The following is a 21,661-nucleotide window of genomic DNA, read 5'->3' as shown; positions in this document are numbered from 1 at the left end:
GAGAAACAAAGATTGCATGTTAATGTATCCTTGTTTCAAATAAAGTCTAGACGCCGCAGCTGTCCGTAATTTAGCAAGCATTTGTTTGTACTTTTCCCCTTGCATTCTGTTAACCCCTCTGTTTCCTCTGCCTCGTTGTTTCTGCCTTGTGTTGTCATACTGATTTTGACTACTTCTGTTGTTAATGAGCAGGAGCTGTTTCCGAGTGTGCTGATACTGACCTTATTACAGTAAGAACATGTATTGGCCGTGATATGACTGATCCACATGAAATACAGTTTGTTCATCACTGTCATCATCAAATTCAGTGTTACCACTACCTGTGACATTCATTGACTGCAAAATCAGTTTTTAGTGCCACATTAAACCCTGTTACCTTACATAAAAATGATACCAATGACTCCCACTCAGTGAGGTATACATATATAGCACTGGTATTGGATCAGAACTTCGCTTTTACAAATACCCTGAGTTGAGGTATTGGAAACTGCAGCTGGAGAGAAAAAGTTGGTGTATCAGTGCATCCCTGGCTACTTTCCCATGTTGTTAAAATAAAAAAAATAAAAAAAATAAATATATATATATATATATATATTTATATATATATATAAATAGCTAGCAAAAGGTTTTTTAGTAGACAATAGTTAAGGCCAGTATATGTAGAATGTAAAATCTCAGATTTGGCTCCCAGTGGTAGCTAAAGAAAAGACACTGTGACAGATAGCTACACAGTCCACTTATGGCTGTATTAAGAGAGTTGATAACAATTGCCAACTGCCAATTTGTCCCAAACATCCCCTGTGACCGAAAAACCATATCCCCCAAAGACCACCATTGTAAAACTTTGAAATGCTATTTTGTGGGAACATGTAGGCACAGTTAGGGAGAGAAACACTAATGCACATGTGCAGTGAACTGCATGATGCGCAAGGAAATCCAGAAGCTAGAAAACATTTTTGGATTATGTGCTTGAAATTTCATTCAAGTGAATGGGCACCATCTTGGAGTCCAGGATCCAGTTCATTTAATGCATACATGAGGCCACTGCACACCACTAAATGCTATTTTTATCTACTGAAGGGTCACTCTTACCTTCACCTTTATTATGCTTTCTGCTATCGTCAGTCCACAGGTCTATACTAAACTAAGACACTCATATCTTCACTTATACATATGGTATATCATTATCATCATCATCATCTTGTGCATTAAGCCTACACACAACTAGTTGTCTGGAGGAAACCAAGATTGCCTCTAAGTGCTGCTTCAAAACAAACATGGCTAGGCCATGAGAATGGTATTGATCTTCTCATCTAACTAACTGAAGCAAATAAGCGTATTCCCCAAAATGTTAAACTGTTGCTGTAAGTCTGCTCAAATGTCACATTGTAAAAACATTTTTAAAAATCTAAAATGTTTAATTTTTCTAAATCCTGCATGTTTTGACAAGTCAAATGCTTGCTGGCTTACAGTCCTCCAGTCTTAGTCTCTTACTCAACATCAATCTTTATATCACTGGAGCACTTTGAGTGTTTCATGGTTAGACAATTCTTTCAGAAGGGTGCCTCCTCAGAAGCTGGAGTTTATCAGGTCCTCACGCTGCCCCTATCTACTGTCAACTATCTCTCTCTTTCTCTCTCTTTTTTTTATATTTGAAAAATGATAAATCATTCCATATTGTAGATGTCAAGACATAATAAGATATTGTAATCAGTATATCTTGAACAAGAAACCAATGAAAATGATGGATCCAAAGAACAGTTTTGAGACAAAATCCATGTAAAAACTGGAGAGAATATCCAAATTGAAGCAGATGTGAGGAGGTGGAGTGGATGGAGCTAAAGGTCAGAGCATGATATTAGCTTGAGCAGAAGGCTGTAGCCTGAGTCCTGGCATTTTAGATCCCAGTGAGAATTGATTAGCTCTCCATCCACCTCAGTGAATATACAGTAAATGCAGAGAGAAAGAATGAGTGAAACAGGAGAGCAGACTTTGTACCCGGCAGTAACCCACTGTACTGTACAGAGATATTTTTTCTTTTACTTTAAAGCACTTGGTTGGAACCTAAAGGCAGTTTGCAGTATGAATAAAATGGGTCTCTAGATTATTCAGCTGAAATTTATACCCCAGCAGCCTTGGCTCTGTTATTTTTGCAGCGACCTTGCCAAGTTCTTCCATTGTAAGACAGGATGCATAAAAGTACAGACTGAACTGACTGGGGCTGCTTCTGGAATAAAACATTTTAGCCACAGCTGTAAGCCATGCGACTGGACAGACTGCTAGAGAGATACTGATACTATCTGACTTTGTCACCATCGCTCATCACCCCCCCCCTTCATGCTCCCAGAAGGACAACCAACACATTAATAATTCATGCAAATGTGATATTTCCATTCACTTCAAGCAGTATTCATTATTTTGACTGTCAATGTATCAATTAGTGATAGCAGTCGTTGCTTCCTATAAGAGGGTCATGACATGAGATTCAGCAAATGAGCTGATCATAAAGTAATTAGTGGTGATTAATAAACCTAAATCACCTCTGGCCTCACATCAAATCAGTCCACGTATTAATTGTAATCATCCTGCTAATACACAAAAGAATCAGAAGAGTTATTTCAAAGACATAATTATCTTTAGATAAGATTAGATCACATCAGCAACTTGGATGGATAAACTGAATGATCTGCTTTGTGTTATTTACTGCATAGCCATTTTATTAACTTATTAATGTATTAATGTTGCAAAGTTTTGAAGAATTTGAAACCAACACAATATACATCTACCATATGCCACTTTTTGGGGGCAAGATTGGTTTTGTTATTTTTTATTTTTTATTTTTTTAGAGTTTTAAAAAGTTTGACTTTTTTAGACTTTAATTTTTACTTTGAAACAAACAAGATGTCAACTGTACACATTGCAATTATCATCCCACTGAAGCTCATGTCAACATGGCATCACTTCAAGCATTCTTACAAGTTCCTAAGGTGACAGTTGCTATGGAAGCAGGATACTAAGGGGATAGTTGTCAGGGAGATACTGTAGGTTGAGTGGATGTCCGTCTACATGGAGCCACCTCGTTAAGACAAGAAATCGCTCAGCTAACTTTTGCCAAAGCTTTGTAATTGTAAACAGATCCCACTCATGTCATCTTCCAGCATCGGATGCAGGACAGACTGTGGGCTTCATCTGACATTTCTGATGTCTTTATAACATTTATGCTTTACTATTAGAAACAAACTCTAAGAGCCAAATTATTCCTAATTATGTGAACAAGATCAAAGAGGGCTACTATCAAGCATAATGAGCAGTGAACAGGGTTTAAGAAAAACTTGAGGAAAGGAGAGGCTGACAATGAGTTTCTTTGCCAAATGGATTTTGGGAAAGCCCTCCTGCATATCTGCTCCTTAATTACAGTAGCATTGTAGTCATATTCACAGATGATGGCTCTGAATATCATGATTTTAACAGGGTACAAATACAGCATATAATCCACAGGGATGCAGCGAATGTATGACATTCTTCAAATCCAGTGTGCTTTCAACTATTTATCTGATTTTCTTTTTCTGTGAAAGCCTTTATGGCACTATCAGAGTTAGAATTGGTTCCAGAAAACAATTTTAATTGGCTTTCCGGCAGGTGGAAATAAGTTACCGGCCTTCCCATGAGGACTATGTGTGTGTGTGTGTGTGTGTGTCCTGTATGAAAGCTATATTTAATGAGACACTCTCATTTGCATTTTATTTTTTCAAGCTTTCACTGAGCGAGCCACCACACTCATTGACAACTCCGCAGACACACAGTTTCTCTCAGACTAAAATATTGTAAAGCCTGCCTTTTTTCAAAATCCGTTCAGGAAATTGTTTCGCACCGGTCAGTGACCTTCCATGAGCTTTTGAGGTGCCTCTCATCTGACTCCTCTTCCCCATCTCCACTACCTCTCGCTTGTCTTTTGTCTCATTTTCTCCTCTTTCATCTCCACTTGGCCACTTGGGGGGGGGGGGCAGGTTAGATAAAGGGGGTGTGGCGAGAGGTTGGCAGAAAGTGAAGATGGTGAATAAAATCATGAAACGGAAAACAGTGAGTAAAAAATCTCAGCTGGTTCACTCACTGGGTATGATATGATTCTTTTTGGAGCAGTTTGCATAGCATTCATCACTTATTCATTAGCATTTAATTGAATTTGAGATGAAGATTGTACATATCCAGTACAGTATGTTGGAAGTGCAAGGATGGGGTGTAAAAGCTGAGCCTCTGTTCTTGAACTTTTATCCTTGTGACAGCATTTTCAAACGCTTAATGCGATCAATATCATGGAGCCCCCAAACTGACAAGAAGCAGTCACAGATTGTCAGACAAGTTAAAAATATAACTGAATGCATGAACAAATAATAGTTAGTCAAGTGTAAGGCAAGTGAAGGAGTTGACAACAAGGACAAGTTTGGGTTGAGGAAAGAATTTGATAAAGGACAAAGAGAGAAAAGAAAGGCAGAGGGAGTGGGAAGACGTTGAGAGAAAAAACTGACTGGAAGAGGGGAAGAGGAGGAAAGAGAAGAGGGGGTATGCTATAACAGATATACATCCTTTTAAAATGTAACAACACATCAAGCCTATAGCAGCTATGAGATACCACATGGAGATCATGTGAACTGTGATTGGTTAGTTTGGGGTGTTTCTGTTTTCTCCTGCAGTTTCTGATGCGGGCAGAGATTGTTGACAACGAAGATAACGTGAGTAAAAATGCTCTATTTTAGTAGCTTACACCTAGAAAAGCCATCTCTGCCGCTTCTGCTCTTTGTGATCGCCATTCTCTATCACAGTGAATGGAAGAATGTAAAAACGTAACAGCCTGTCACCGGGTGGTCTTTGTAATGCTACCAATTTACATTAAAAAAATCAATAGTAGACAATTACATAAAAAAAGGAATTCAACTTTTCTAAAATGACATATTTTGGCTTGTCAGAGCATGGAAATACTAAGATTTCTTGCTAACCCCGTAACTCTATTTTGTGTTTAGTGCTTCTTAACAAATGTTTGCATGCTAACACACTAAAGGAATATGGTGAACATGGTAACTGTTATATCTGTTTAGCATCCCAGCACTGTCATTGTGAGCATGTTAGTATTTAGACATTAGCATTAGCATTTAGCTCAAAGCACAACTGTACCTAAGCACTTCTTTACAGAGCTACTAGCATGGCTGTAGAGTCTTAGTCTTGTTCACTTGTATGGGTTTTTTTGTATTCCTCTTTGTGTTCAAATTCATATCCCCGTCTTTCTTCACATGTCTCCTTCAGCCGGTCATGTGTGCTCTCTTCACATCCTTTCATGTCACCTCTGAAGATTCCCTCAGTGCTATACATCGGTGCTTATGGACTTGTATTTAGGAACATTACACTGTGCAGACAGTCACATTTAAACAAGGAAATAATAACTTTCATCTCCATCAGTGAAACCAGCCTGCACTATATTAGCAGTGGCCATCATAGTACAGCCCCTCCTTCCTCTATATTTCTCCTACATTAGCATTGCAGATAGAGTATTTCCAGTCAGCTCCTCTCAGCTTTGGAGCAACAACGCAGCAGAGGAGCAACCACCACATTACTCTATTCAATATGTACGTACTGTATTAAGGTGGCATTCTGTACAGTGCAGAGGTGAACATGTGATCAATGAATCCATCAAGTATGCGACCGACTGACTGCATCCTCAGTGTCTCCCACAGCTGTTGATGATGTGGACATGAATAATTAGTGTGTGTGTGTGTGTGTTTGTGTGTGTGTGTGTGTGTGTGTGTGTGTGTGTGTGTGTGTGTGTGTGTGTGTGTGTGTGTGTGTGTGTGTGTGTGTGCGTGTTTGTGTGTGTGTGTGTGTGTTTGAATGATAGAGAGAGACAACTGGCAGAGTGTATGTTGTGTTGTCAGCTGGGTGTGTGTTGACTGATGAGGTTACACCCAAAGCATGAATAATGCAGGGGACTGTAGGGAGCAAGAAAGTGTGTGTGTGCGAGAAACAGAGAGAGAAAGGTGGATGGGTAATTGGTTGAAACGAGAACAGAAGAGAGGAACTCCATTTAGGGATTTAATGCAGAGTTGAAAGAGCGAGAGAGTAAAACATACAAATAAACCAGAAAGCTCAATACAATGTACGTTCCTCTTCTCTCTTAACCCCCTTTATTCTCTTTTCTGCATTATTCTTCCCGTTATTCCCACTTCCTGCCTTCCTCCTTTCCCCACTTTTGACCTCCATCCTCCTCCTTGCCTCCATTCTCATCTCTCTCTGAAGACCGATGAAGCTGGCGTGATATCTGAAGAGTCGGAATGTTTCTGATGCCTGTTAGTGGGCTCACCTTCTGTTCAGAAACAAACTCAGGCATACTGCCTGCTGTGAACCACTTCCACACGTCCACGTCCGTAAATCTATCCAACAAACCAAATGTTTGGTAATCTATTATCTTTTCAGTTTTATAGCATCCTTCAAGATTCAAGATTCAATACTTTATTGCCATACAACTTAGTTGTTAGGAATTTTCCTCTGTGCTCATAACAGGACAGGAAACAATTCCAGCGTATCACATTATAAGAAATAAAAATCACATAACCCATAACACAGAACCCCCACCCCATAAAACATTACATACATTTGTGGATGTATTATCTAGTGCAAAATAAGAATACAATGTCAGGTTGCTTTAAAATACAGTAAATACAAAATACAATAAAATACAGTAAGATTCAGTGCAAAATAAGAATACAATATCAGGTGCTTCAAGATATAGTAGGTTACAGAATACAATAAAGGAGAAGTGCTTTGTGTTCGTAAAGTGCTGATGCAAAATTTGGGAGCCATTTAGTAATTTGATGGTTCTGCAGCAACAGCTGTTGAGAAAACAAGATGTCTCACTTTTGATGGGTTTGAGTCTTTCCCTCGAGGGTAGAGTTATAAGAGGAGGTTAGCAGGGTATGTGCGGTCTTGTAATATTTTTGGCTGGAACACATCAGCAGGGCCAGCCCTCTAAACGCAAATGTTGCTGACTGAGTGCTGAAGTCACAGCACTGGTGGGCCAGCCAAGTGTCGGTGATTCCCCATTGGATGTTGCTCTTTCAAAAGGAATTGGCGAGAACAGTTTCTATTACATCATCAGGGGGGCGTTTACATGCAGTGTTGCCAACTTAGTGCCTTTGTTGCTGGATTTACCGACTTTTCCAGACTTTTTTCAGAAAAGCACCTAGTGAAAAACGTAGCAACTTTTTGGACAAACCTTAGGTACCATAGCTGTAGAAGAGAGTCTCCAGTGTAGCCCACAAGCATGAGGTCTGGCTTTCCCTCCGCAGGCACACCTCTCTCTTGTCTCATTCAATTGCCAGCTGACATAGACGTGAATGAGCTTCTAACATTCTCTCTGAGTGATAATTTTCCAAGTAAATACAACCAAAATTATCACTCAGCTGTTGTCTAACTTACGTGTATGGTGATTTTGTCAGATGACCTTGCGGTTATAAAATCAGGATTTTAGCAGTGCAGAGCAGCAACTTGGAAATGGCTTGGGAGGTGACTGCTGGTTAACATGTAGTCTTAATTGGCCGCATATCATTCCCTTTTTCATAGTTGTTCTGTTGTGTGACAACAGAAAGAGAAAAACGAAAATGAGAAAAGCTTGATTGGAAATTTGGCTGTATTAAAATACTGTTTATGTGAGCCCAGAGTGTAGGAGAGAAGCAAACAGATAAAAGGCGGTCCAGACATATACTAGGTTTTGACCTAGTCTTGTTAGACCGTTGTGCCGAATGCGGGTATCCAAGATGTGAGAGATGGAGATGAGTTTGCAGCTAAAGTTTTTTGAGGGGGATGGGGGTCTACTCATAGTGTGTAGTGTATTTACAGTAATTCAAATACAATTTCAATTATACTTTGCATGACTAAATCAATGGCTGTTAAAGTAATACGCTAATATGGACATACGCTAGTTCTTGCCGAGTTTTCTTGCCAAGAGTTAGATCAGTATCACTTTTTTAATTGTCCATTTTAATATGAAGCTACACCAAAATCCTTATAGGCAAGTCTCCCTGCTGAAACTGTTTCGGTGCAGTGACTTCCTGGTGTCTCGTTGTCAAGTTGCCTTTAAAACATTTGATTTTTACATTTTTGTTCATCTACAGATTAAACAAACAGGATATTTTGTGTCAATCTGTAAATTTTAGAGGTCCTAAAAATCCCAGTTCTCACAGAACTGTAACAAATGTACTATATGTTCCACATTTGAACTTTTTGATCAGGTTTTTACTGAATGCTTAATATGACTGCCTCGTTAATGATCACCTCTGGATCATTAAGGCAGCTCTCATTATACTTCCTGCTCAAAACTAGGAGCTGGCATGTTATTATTTACTTGCTGTGAATAGTTCATAGACTCATATCTTCACTAGCTTGCACATACAGCATATACACGTTAGAAGATTTGTCCAGTTACAAAAACAAAGCAGAGAATAGATCCTGATAATGCAGAGTTTGTGTGTGTGTGTGTGTGTGTGTGTGTGTGTGTGCGTGTGTGTGTGTGTGTGTGTGTCTGTGTGTGTGTGTGTGTCGGTGTATGTGTGTGTGTCTATGTGTGTGTGTCTGTGTGCCCGTGTCCATGCTCAGGTTAGGGTCCTGCTAATGGACTGGTAGATGTCTCAAGAGGAGGAGCTGAAGGTGGTCAGCTATACTAGTCCACCATTAGTACTCAACCACACACACACACACACACACACACACACACACACACTTGCACACGCAATCAGTCCATTTCTCTTGGACTTACTCTTCTCTGCCCACCCTCCTTTTCACTGTACTATCCTGGCTGACCACACACAACAGTGTGTGTGTGTGTATGTACACTAGCTTAACAAAGCTATGAGACTGTGAGAGAGTTTGTGATAACTGAGGGAGCCCAGGGCAGTGAGAAGAGACTTTCAAAAGGAATATGTGTCTCTCCGTTAATGGTATACTGATCAGCTATAATTTCCTGCATACGCCTAAAATGGTGTTGCTTAGAGACATATTGACTGTGGTTGCTAAGATACCATTTTAATTGGTTGATGTGTGAAGCTGAGGCAGGGTTGGGGGGGTTTTTGGAGGTAGTGGGCCAACCAGGGAGCTGTGCTTGTGCTTCCCAACACATCTAACCTCTGTTATCCTAGCAGATAGAGACCTACTGCAGGGACACAATGTTGAATCTGCAGAGAAAAAGTTGATACCTCTTAAACTGTGAAATAAAAGAAAACCAACACAACTTCAGGTCAGGCTTGCTGCAAAATAATCACTCTGACATAACTCTGACTGTCTCTCCCAAGGTGGATGAGTGGAACTAGGAAACAGAGGGACTTTCTGTCCCTTCTTCACAAAATCTGAGCTGGAGGAGTTTGTAACTACTGGGAGAAGTATGTATTACACATCGGTCTATGACGTACTCCGTTACATATTTGAAGGCATCAAGGCGGTCCAAGTTGTTTTTCTTTTCCAAAAGGCTGCTGACACTTATACTGCCCAAACCCCATTTGACAAGGGGACGTTGGACGTCATTGCAGTTATGCCATTTTTTTTGTTTGTACTACCTGCTAGGTTTTGCTTATATTGAAACAATGGTAGGTAGGACTGTTATTAGCTTTTTTCTTGTTAGTGTTTTTATATAGTGACCTTCTCTGTAATGTTAGCCAACTACTTTTCAGCCAGTACACGAAAGCTAAGCATGATAATCAAACTGTTGCAGGTGCAGCAGTTGAATGTTAGCCATGTTAGCTAACACTGACAAACATCCAGTCCATCCAATGATCAATTAAATCAGGTGTGGCTTGCCTGTTTGTGCTGGCAGTATCTCCTTGAAATTTAAAGACGATATAACTGCAAGCAGTGAGATTTCTCCAAAAGGTTGCTGGCCTGCTCTCTACAAAGACCAACTGACAAGGAGACAGAGGACCTCCTTGTGGTTGTGCCATCCTTAAAGTTTTTTTCTTGCATAGCTGTACTAACTGCTATATTGTGTTTATAGTGAAACCCTTGGTCGGATTATAATTAGTCTTTTTCATGTTATTTATTTGTTTATTTTTTGCTGCAACATTATTTTTAACCAGCCGTTTTTTAAAGTAGCACATTCAAGCCAGGCATTGTAGTCAAATTGTTGTAGTGAGAGTGCTTGAAAAATAACTACGTTAGTTAACACTTAGAAACATCCATTCTAAGTTCTAAAAAGAACAAAGTAATAATCCATTAAAAAGCAGCATACTTGCAAAATTTTGGTGGTTAATAATTGACCTCTGTCTATATTAAAAGTATATTGTGGAGTTTTCTTGTAAACAAAAATTCACGTTTTATATTCAGTGTTACTCACCAAGATGCACTGTTTGAATCTTTGAGGTCCAACAAACATGTTGAATGCATTTCCTTCCACACAAATTCCACTTATTTTTTGTAATTTTAAATTTTGGATTGTTTACATCCATGTTTGCTAGCGTGGAGTCTGCTTTTATGCCTTTTTTTGGTGCATTGCTACATTTGTTGGTGTATTACTGAATGGTTCTGCTGCTTGCTCAATAATGATACAGGGATCCACTCGTAAAAGCATTGCTCCATAGTACTACAAGTGAAGAACTCCACAGGGTACAGTTAAAACCTCTTTCTTATTTGAAAGCATATATTTCTTACCTTTGATGATGGTAAAGGTCTGCCATATTTTTTGTTTAAACTGCTAAGATCACACCTAGAGGTTTCATTTTTTTGCACAGGCTGGTTTTTTTCAGACCTAAATACAATGAAAGGAAAAGGCAGCCTCTTTCCTCTTGCCCCCTCTCCTCTCTTCTGAGAGCTAATTGGGGTGACTTTGATTTCTATCCTGTGAGACTGATCAAGCTCCTTCAAGATAAGCTGTTGGATACAGGGAATTATCAGTGGATTAATAACAGCACTTACATCCCCTCTCCGACCCACCAATCTGAGTCGTTATTAGCTTGCAAAACTTTTTTCTTTCACAAAATGTCTCTGACACTGCATAATTTGTACTATCAAATTGGTAAGGGTGTTTTGACATTTACACTACAATCACAATTATAAAACCTCACTATCTCATTAGGGAGTACCACATCATTACAGATTGGTGTATGCTATTGTGGACAGAGGCGCCTATGTAGACCTCTAACCTCCTAGTTTGTCAGATTGAATCAAGTCCTTGAGATTCCTTGCTGTGTCTTTATTAGGTACAACAGGAAGAATGTTGTGTAAGGTTGACGAGAAAGAGCCTGACACATTGTTGAAAGGTTTTGTGTATACATGATTGTATGTAGGGTTGTCCTTAAAAGCAGCTTGTTCAACAGTTATCAGTGCAGACTGCAAGAAGGTTATTTACGTGAAGTGATTAAATTAAATGGAAGCCACTTGCTTCAGTTTTTCTATACAATAACTTTGTTAATATCTACATGCCAAGTGTGGAAAGATTGCGCATTGTACGAAACAGGACCAACTCGATGTCACGGAATATCAAGTCAAAGCAACCACTTCCACATTGCTTCAGTAGGCATTACATCATAATGGTGTTTATTTTACAGAAAACAGAACTCCACTTGACATGTTAATATTGTTTACTATATCAGAAACATTTACAATATATATAATATATATATATATATATAAATATATAGTCCAAAAAATGGTTAAATGTAGTAGTCATATAGTAAAAAGTTGCTAAATTGATGAGTGCTGTTCTGTGCAACCATGTGTCCTAGAAATCACATTCATACAACCTTTTTTTTTTTTTAATATTAGTATTGCATCCAAGTCAAAGGGAGGGTGGGTGTCGGTCCATACTGCAGGCTAGGGTTGGTACCCTGAGTCCCACATGCGTTTAGGTTCAGTATGAGCATTATCCAACTTGACAGATATGTTCATTAAAATGTTTTCTAAATTTGTTCATAAAAAAACACATTTTAGGTGGTATTATATTCATCAAAAACGTATTTGCTGTTGCAAATTAGCAGTATATAAATGTAATTTCTAGGGGACAGAATTGCTCTGTTGCCCAAATTCTAGCTAAAAATAGCTAATTAATCCATCAGTTCGGTCTACTGATACCCTGGGATTGATTCCTTGCATAAAATGATGATGCAGGTTGAGAGATCTAAGATACCTTGATGTTTTTACCTGGACCAACAAAAGCAGGTAACTGAAATCACTTGATTACAGTAAAGCAATAGTCGATCTGTCCATCAGTACTACCATGCAGTGTCTTCAGATACTGTCTGTGCTATTGTCTGGGGACCTCACTGTGACAGGACTGAAGTCACTGGGCCCCAGCTGTTTTTCTTCAACAAATAGTTATCATAAGACTAACTGTAAAATCCTGTATTGTTATTTTAATATTTCTGTTTGTGTACAGATTAAACAAACAAACTAGCTGTTTCCTTCTGCCTCCAGTCTTTATGCTTAATTTAGCTAATAATAGCTAATGATTTAAAGTTAAGAAAAGATTGCCTTCATGGTCAAAAGGAACCAACACTTATTGCTGGCAGGACATGGGACATGAAGCATGGTTGCTCACTCTCTTTGTACAACCAAACCAAACCCAGAGATTTTAAGGCCATATTTACTGAGGCGTTTGCTTCAAGATGTGATGTATTCTGCCTTAAGCACATTAGCTGTATTTATCAAGCAGACACCAGGCTGGAGTAACAGTCTGTGGCCCATTTGTGTGAGTTTGCAAGGTGCACCTCTCACTGTTTGTATATGCATTTAGGGGAGGATTGTGATTTTTAATTAGTTTATCATCATTTCAAGCCTGAAATGATATCACATCAGAACATATTTTAAGTTCTTTTAACTATTTCTAATAGCTCAAATATTTTAAATATTCCTGTACTAACTCATACTTCTCTGGCATAATATGGCAGTGCAGCATTGTCAGGCAGTTTAAATCGCATAGTGCATGCTCCAGCTGTTTATTTTTGCCAGATCAGTTAGTGCTTCCTGTGCAGAAGTGGGTGTTTGCGGGTTGGCTTCTGAAATTCTTTATTCAAAATCGAAAACAATCAGTGAAATATTCTTAACCCTCTGCCTGTGTGAAAAAAATGCAATAGCCAATTAAACCGCTCAGACTATAGGCCCACCCCTCCAGAAGCTCCACAAAGCTTCTGTGTCTCCATCAGAGACACAGAAGATGGAATAATTTCCAATAACATAACCAATCTCTGCAATCAGTGATTACTTTTACATCCCCCTATAATCAGCCCCCAACCTCTTATCAAAAAGATTCTCACTGAATGTGTGTGTGTGTGTGTGCGTGTGTGTGTGTGTGTGCGTGTGTGTGTGTGTGTGTGTGTGTGTGTGTGTGTGTGTGTGTCTGTGTGTGTACACGCTGCAGTTGTAAGCCGCCCTGTACATGTATGCAAATGTGTAGGCGGATGGTAATGAGGAGATTTGTTGTTAACTTTAGGAAGATTAGAAGAAATACATGAAATATGAAACAATGACACACATACACACACTCACACTCAGGTTTAATGACATCCCTGCCATGGTCAATTACTCCTACCAGATTAAATTTTTCTGATCTTATAAAAATCATGTAACCTCTACCTAGTAATAAAGCTAACATTTACACTGAATTCAGGTCATATTGCAGCCCTGCGTGTGTTGCCTGTGTCCACTATTTCAAATGAAGCCTTTGGTGTGGAAAATATGTACAATAAAATTATTGAGCCTTATAGGTGTGATAAATTGTGGAGAGCTCTGTCATCAATCATCACACAAAACCAGGCACATTAACATAAGCACACACTGACACGCTCAGAGACACACACTGATCTGCGCATACAGACATGCACATACACACACAGTCAGACACAGTCACACATGCTTACAACAATACACACTGTAGCTAATCATCAGGCTATGTTCGGGGAGCCGGCGGGGAGAGATGGTGTTTCTCCTCCTGGGTCAGTGATCTGTGTGAATTATAGATCACAGCTTTTCTATCCCAGGTTTTTTGTAGCCGTGCCCATGGGACATATTCAGGAGAGGGAGAGAGAGGATGATGGATACATACAGGAGCAGAGGGAGAGAGAGGAAAAAGGTGAGGGGAGAGAGAGACAGGGTGAACAGCAGAGCAAATTTTAAAATATACACAATTTAACAACACTCTACCTTTTTTTAGAAGGCATGAATAAAGTTAAATTGCATTTTTGAATCAGTCTTCTGTGGTTTGGATGTTCTGCTGATGCTGGATAACCCGATTCTCAAAAGCAAAGCTGGATTACCAACTGGGCAAAGTGGGCAACTGCCCTGAGCATCCAGTTGCATTTCATGAAGGGCTTAAAGTGTGTTGACCGGTTTATGCTCATTTATTGAGCATGAAAGATGAACCACAGTGAAGTACAGTCCTTTATTATTTCAGTTTTTTATCAGTATCTCACAGAAAAACTGATGCCCAGTAGTATTCCAGTATAAAAAAAATGGTATAATTTGTGTTAAGACCAGGTGATAAATAGAGGCCCCCAGCAGCTAATTTTTGCCACAGGATCTAGCAGGTTAATACAGCCATTGTTCAGTTATGATTTTCAATTATAATCCTCATTTCCCTGAATTGCTAGGACTTTTTTCATTTTGAAAACTTTGTACAACTAGCTAGTCACTGTGGAAAAGCAAGTGTGACTCTATTGCTGGATTCAAAAAATGACAAAAATTGCCTGATGAAGAGCCCTGCTCTGTGAACATCTACAAAGATCTTTTTCACAGCTTCTGTCCAACAACGATTTATTTGAACTTTATATATTGAACTTTTTATAATTTTATATATACTCCACATTTTTAGTCATGTTTTTCTCTTTAAGGCCACTAACCTGAAAAAATAGGTGAAGCCTCTGGAATTACCTACATTTATGTATAATTTTTTTCTCAAAATATGGTCAGATCTTCATCTAAGTTAAAATTATGAAGAAACACAATCTATTTTAACTATGGACACACAGATCATTGTATTGTTCGTATTGTTCCATATTGAATACATCATTCAAACATTCACAGTGTAGTTTGGAAAAAATATGTGAACCCCCAATGAGGTAAAAATGAAGCCCAGAGTAACAGCTAAAGGCCTAAAGGAATCATTTAAGCTGGTTAACATCTCTGTTCATGAGTCTACCATATGCAATTCGTGTTGCATGGTTACATGGAGGCTATTGCAGGACACCATGGAGGAACCCGCTGCTCTGCAAAAAAATCACAGCATGCTTGAAGTTTGCCATTGAGCAGCATAACACTCCACAGTGCTACTGGGAAAGTGTTTTTTCCACTGCTGGAACCAAAGTTGAATTGTAAGGACATCTACTGGTTAATAAAACAGCTGTACAGTTACCTTTTGAATTCCATCTAAGGGAATTTCTCACCTTTATATGTTTGTTTCATTGTGTCATTTAAAATAAATGTTGCGTAACCCGCATAACTCTGAACAGAAAATATATCAGCATGCTCAGTATGCCAAATACTGTACAAGGCATGTTGTATCAAGAATCTAGCAGTTTCTTATTTAATGAAGTGTCCATAATGGACTCATAATGCACTCATAATCCTGTCAAGAAAACTGCCAGAATTCTTATTTATCATTTATATTCATTCAGATATGGATCCCACTTTGGTAATTGAATCTCAGCATGGTAGTCTCAAATAACAACGGTACCACAAGCCTAAATTCTATAACCATAGTGACTTCTATTGATTGTATTAAAGATAAATGTGTTTTATGCTCTGAATTGATGTCCATGAGAACCAGAACAAGTTGACTGGACTATTCCACATATGAGCTGATGAGGTTGAGCCTAGGTCAGTGTGTTTGCATGTTTGTGTGTGTGTTTGTGTGAATACCATTTACTGTGATAATGGAAGTCAATACGTCCTGTGTGATTCTGTCTCTAGGGATCGTTTGTCTTTGATTAGAGTTCAACAGGTAAGGGCTGACTGCACAGGAACCTTAATTGTCTCCCTGAATCACTGCACTGTGACTTCTGACAGTAAAGCTGACATGACCGACTGACTCCACTCTCTGGAGTACATACAATTACAACCATGTATTTCATAGTGAGGTTTTCATGTTTTAATCTGACAGTTCTTTGGCCTTAAACATGTCTGAGTGGCATGTGAAATTTGGCGATTTTGTCTCTTGTAATCTTCAAATGTGAAAAAATTTAAGATTCAGAGGCAGTTGACTGTTTGATGAGCCCTGCTTAATTAATGTCGGCTTTCCATTCTGCACATACGCAGTTTAAAATAATAAACCACAGTGGGTGCTTGAATTCAGTCTTAAGTAAAGAAAAACAGAATAAGAATTTCTAGCCATCTTGTTATCTTTGCCAGCTGAAATGACAAATATTGTTGGCAGGTTTTTTTAACTGTTTTGAGGTTGCTAATTGAGCTAACGTTAGCTTCATGAGTTGGTTGAAAGCGCTGTCTCTACCTTGCTTGTTAATGTTTCCAGCTGCCTCGTTTTAAAGTCAGAACTTTGTAAAGGATGTCTTATGCATTTGATGGCCACATACAAGATATCAAGTTAAAATACCGAGACTAAACCTGCACGTCCAAGACAAAAATTTTAGCTCCTCACCAAATGATCATCCAGCGTGAGAAGATATGGTATAAAGAAAAAACATTGTTCTTGCAATGCAGTACAATGCTACAGTAGCTAGTATTAAAAGTATAACAAGGAAAAAAGACCAGACTGTCATTTTGACCAAACATAGCCCAGTCTGGCTACTTAGCTTAAATGTTTTTTAAAAAAAAGTATATTTTCACTTTTAGTGTTACAAGAGAAAATACCTTAAGGTCGAGGACTACCTGATGTATTTGGCAAACCTAACATTTCTCAGGGTAACACTGGCTTGGGTTTCAGGAGTGTAAACTGTCTCGAGATCCAACAGACCTAACCTTAGCCTAAACTATAGCACCCAGAACTGGCTTCCCACTGTGGGGAACTACTTACTGTTACACAGTGGCTGGGCAAGGTGTTAACAGCGCTTTTTTAAATATAATCTTTACAAACTAATTAGTTAACAATATGCTAACTCTTGGCCTAGGATGTAATGTTATGTTACTAGCATAGATAACCGCCACCCAAACTCTTTAAATACAGTGTTACATGTGGAGAAATCGAAAGCTCTACGGGTCTGCTGTGTGTAGTTACAGTTGTTAAGCTATGATTGGAGAATCACTGTTCAGGGGATGTGTTTTAGCAAACACTCTATTCCCCAAATAATTAAAAAGTGGCAGATAAGGTCATCAGAGTTAAACAGGAGCTCCAGTCTTATCTGAAACAGTCAACTCCTCTGACAGTTCACTGTGTTCACACTATCAGCAGTGCAGCACAGGGACTCTTGCTTTGGTGCTGTCATCAGGATGTCATTTCTCTTTTACAGTCCTCGAGAAAGTGATGCTCAGGTTAAAAAAATCAAACTGTCCACATTTACAGGTTAATAGATTTCCCCTAAAGTTTTCATAGCAGCACTTAAGACAATTTTAAACAGGTCTATGAAAATGGATTATTACCAATGGATCAATAAGCTTTAAGATGAATGTTGTAAGAGCTACAATGCTCAGTTTTTCCTTGTGAATCAGTATTGTAGTAGAGCAGTGAATGATGCTGACAACTGAAGACTTTATTTATTTCGAAGCTTTTTCTTTGTCATAATGCTGTCGTGTTTAATAAGAGAAGGTAGATAATATTTCAGTCTGGCCTTGTGTTTTTCCTGCTGAATCTGAACTGAAATAATATACAGTAAATTAAAACCACAAAAAAAGCACTTTTATGTCACCAATTGGCCAGTCTTTAAGCTCAGACGAAAAGGTTTATGTTTATGTCTTGCCTGGCGCAAAGTTTAAAGCAAAAGTCCTAAAAGTGAATCAGGGAAGACACGGAGGGAGAAGAGGAAAATATGGAGGAAAGGGCAAGGGAAAAGACAGAGGGAAGATGAAAGCGTAGAGACAGCGAGAGAGTAAAAGGTACTAGTCTATTTTTACTTGTTATATTTTCCTCCCTAATTGATCAATTGGTAATAATCCATTTTCATAGACCTGTCCACCTTGACAAGCTTTTCAGTCGTCAAATCAATGCAAGGAAGGAACTCAGAAAGAAGCTGTCGTATGAAAGACAGGATATTATAGGAAAAGAAATTTTACTTTTATAACGTGTTTTCAAAATAAACTTCTACAGACTTTTTATGGACATTTTGGTATTAAAACTTCAGAATGACTCCCTTTGCAAATAGGGTTTTATACATGACATACATAATGACATTTTTTTTCCTTCTGTTTCCCCAGGTTTATGAAAGAGGAACCAACGTGGAACAGTTTGTGACCCGTTTCCTCCTGAAGGAATCAGCCAATCAGATCCAGTCTCTCCTGAGCTCTGTGGAGAGTGCCGTGGATGCAATTGATGAACAGCACAGCCAATCAGGGTGAGCCTGTGAGGGTATTACTGTGTCAGACAGTGTGAAATTGGGAATGTATGTGTGTGTTTGTTTGGGTCTGTGTGTGAGGGTCTGTGTGTGTGGTGTGTGTGTTCATGACTGTGCACATGTATCATGGCATTATGTGTAAAACTCAGATTGTCAGTGGTTGAAATGGAAACCAGGCAGTGTTTCAAGCACAAATCTTCTATGGTTAAAACCATAGAAGATGTGTCACTCACACACACACACACACACACACACACACACACACACACACACACACACACACACACACACACACACACAACACAGGTTGTCATCTCCTTTATCTCATTTTCATCGCCCTCAATCTCACCCTCATTTCTCTTTTCCATCCCCTGTGGAACCTTCCTTCCAACAATTCTCTGTCCAAATTCTTTTATTGGTCTTTCTCCACTATAGCTTTCTCTTTCTCTCATTTCTCCAAGATCCCATAACTCCTTTCTCTTTATCTAATTCTCCTTTTCCCTCCCCTTCATCTCTCTTCTCTCTCTCTCTGTTTTTAAAGTCATCTACCTGCCAAAGTGAGTCCACGAATGTCAGAACTGCGCTATGAAAACACTGTCCCTGACTATCCCCCTAACAACAGAGTCAGTGCCAGGGAGGCCGTCAGGACCATCAACACTGCTTCAGGTGACAAACACACACATATACACATACACACACACACTGCAGCACCTCCTCTAATTTCGTGGTTTGAGGCCATTGATCATGCACTTGTATGATTAGCGTCATATTTCCAACCTTTACTGAGGGTACATCAATCTGAGTGAACCGAAATCAAAGTCTGGCTGCCACTCAGCCATTTTTCATTTACTGCACACTAATACACACAAACATGCACAAACACGCACAGACACACTGTCTCTTTCATCCCTATGTGATTTATTCTCCATTGTAAAACAACTCAATCAGCCACCTGCACAGGTCTGATGCAGCTTTCGTGCAGCGGACAGGGCAGCACAGATAAATGGGTGGAGAAAAGCCATAATAGAGGAAGAAGGCAGGGAAGAGAGAAGAAGTTGAGGGATGGCTGAGGAAGCAAAGGGAGATGGCAGAGCGGTGGTTAATAATTCTATAAAAGTGTTAAGTCAAACCTGTAAATGTGTATGAGTCTAGTCAGCACTTAACACCTAAAATTTGTGTGTGAGTGTGTGTGTGTGTGTGTGTGTGTGTGTGTGTGTGTGTGTGTGTGTGTGTGTGTGTGTGTGTGTGTGGTCCTTTCTCTCTGTATATTTTTTACCTCCTCTCTCTTTTTTACTCTTTTACAGTTTCTATCTCTATCTCTATCTCTGTCCCTCTCTTACTCCACCAGCTGGTAGTTAACACTACAGCGCACGCTTGCCTTGCACCCAGGCTCAGTCACTGTCACTGGAGAAATGACACTTTAAAGGTTATTGAGATATGGCATTACTTTAATCACAACAGAAACTTCACAGAAGAAGAGTCAAACAAAAATTACTTTTGAGTCGAGGCTCAGGGCAGGGCAAAATATAATCAATCACACCTCAGGTGCTGTTATTGACAAGTTGCAGTTAAAGATGTTCAGTGTTGTTGTTTCACAGTCAATATGTCATTTTGACCCTGAGGTTAGAAAAGTGGAAGGCTAATCCTTAACAGCTTAAGGTCAGGCTGACAATACTAACACACTCTGGTAAACATTAATAATGTTAATGATAATGCATCTGTTCTACATCCATTTGAATAACAGTGGCCAACAGATGCGGCATACTGTACAGTAGAGAGCACTGTAGAAGCCATGTGTCCCAAATAATGAACATTTCTTAAAGGTGCTCTGTGAAGTTTCCTTGTAAACAAACAAACTTCTGTTTACATTCAGTGTTTCTCACCAAAATTCATTGTGTTTATCCTTGAAGCCTACTAAACACACTGAAAGCATTTCCTTCTTCATAAATTATTTCCAAAGCTGATTTTTACAACATTTTGAAACCTGCATGGATTATATCCATTTTTGTTCAGACAGTCTTCTTCACTGCCACTGTTGGTGGTATGTTTCTTGGCACTAACTGCCAATCAGTGGAAGAGTGTGAAATTGTTTAGCAGGACGACGTCCATATTAATTATTTTGCACATTCACGATACAAACAAAATGGCAACTAACTCGTAAATACATTGCCCCATTGTCACAGATTCCACAGAGTATCTTTAAAGGGGCACTGTAACATTTTTACAGATCAATCTGTCAATTTAAAATTATTTGTGATGTCTTAGTATGATTACAGTAAAAATTAGATCAAATAGGACAGGGTTGGCCCAATAATATTGTTATTGTTAGATTTTTTTCATTATATTCTCAATTTAATGGACCATATAAGTAGTGCATCCCATCTACAACTTTATAATACTGTATTGTCTAAAGCATTCCATGGGCATTTAGAACACTCAACCAAATCAGTCCATTATATTATTGCACTTGCCAATTCTACTGCATCAATCTGTTAAAAAAAATCATTGGACTGAATCACTCAGTGATAATCAATATGCAATACAATAATGCTTTGACTATTACTGGAAATACTGTTACTGGCAATACTTCTATGTCTACTTTTTCTGTCTCTATCCATCCTGCTTTTATGATGAGGCTGAACATCATTATATACATTAAAAAATATGGGAAAGTATTTACTTCATTTCATTTCTTATTTTTTATGTACAAGATATTTAAAGTGTAGGTATAGTTCCCCAGTTCCAGGGTGACTTTATGGAAACAGTTTTAGCTGTGAAGTATAATGTAAATAATAAAATGTATTTACTGAAACATTTTTTGCTTCTTTTTGTAAATGTTTAATGCATAAATCTGTTGTTTCTCACCTAATAAACTAAGAATAAGGATAGTTGAACACCACCACATTTATTAAGTAATTATACAGTTCTGCCTACTCTTCACTGAATCAGGCCAAGATTTACAATATCTTGATTACCAAGAGTGGTTACAGATTACCACTCTGACAACATACCTTTTGAAAACATCTTACTCTAAAATTATAGATATTAGATTTCCCATAGACACACCACTGAAGTTATGATATGCTTTGCAAAATGCAATATTTATTTTTAAAAACTGGACCTTTATAAAGGTCCAGTGTAAATGTGTTTTTCTGTGGTCACATATGACCCAGTGCTATGGAGTAAACTGGCACGTACAA

General features: G+C 38.7%; 1 protein-coding gene across 1 annotated transcript in view; it reads left to right on the top strand.

Moving 5' to 3' along the window:
- necab2 (N-terminal EF-hand calcium binding protein 2) overlaps positions 1-21,661 on the top strand; it is a 117,286-nt gene that overhangs the window by 44,686 nt on the left and 50,939 nt on the right. Inside the window, exons 6-7 of the mRNA XM_040133562.1 lie at positions 18,325-18,461; positions 19,003-19,127. Of these exons, the coding sequence (XP_039989496.1) occupies positions 18,325-18,461; positions 19,003-19,127 (262 nt within the window). The remainder of the gene's footprint in view (positions 1-18,324; positions 18,462-19,002; positions 19,128-21,661) is intronic.

This window comes from Xiphias gladius, chromosome 8 (assembly GCF_016859285.1).
Source record: "Xiphias gladius isolate SHS-SW01 ecotype Sanya breed wild chromosome 8, ASM1685928v1, whole genome shotgun sequence".
NCBI lineage: Eukaryota > Metazoa > Chordata > Actinopteri > Istiophoriformes > Xiphiidae > Xiphias > Xiphias gladius.
This window is presented reverse-complemented; position numbering and strand designations above follow the sequence as displayed.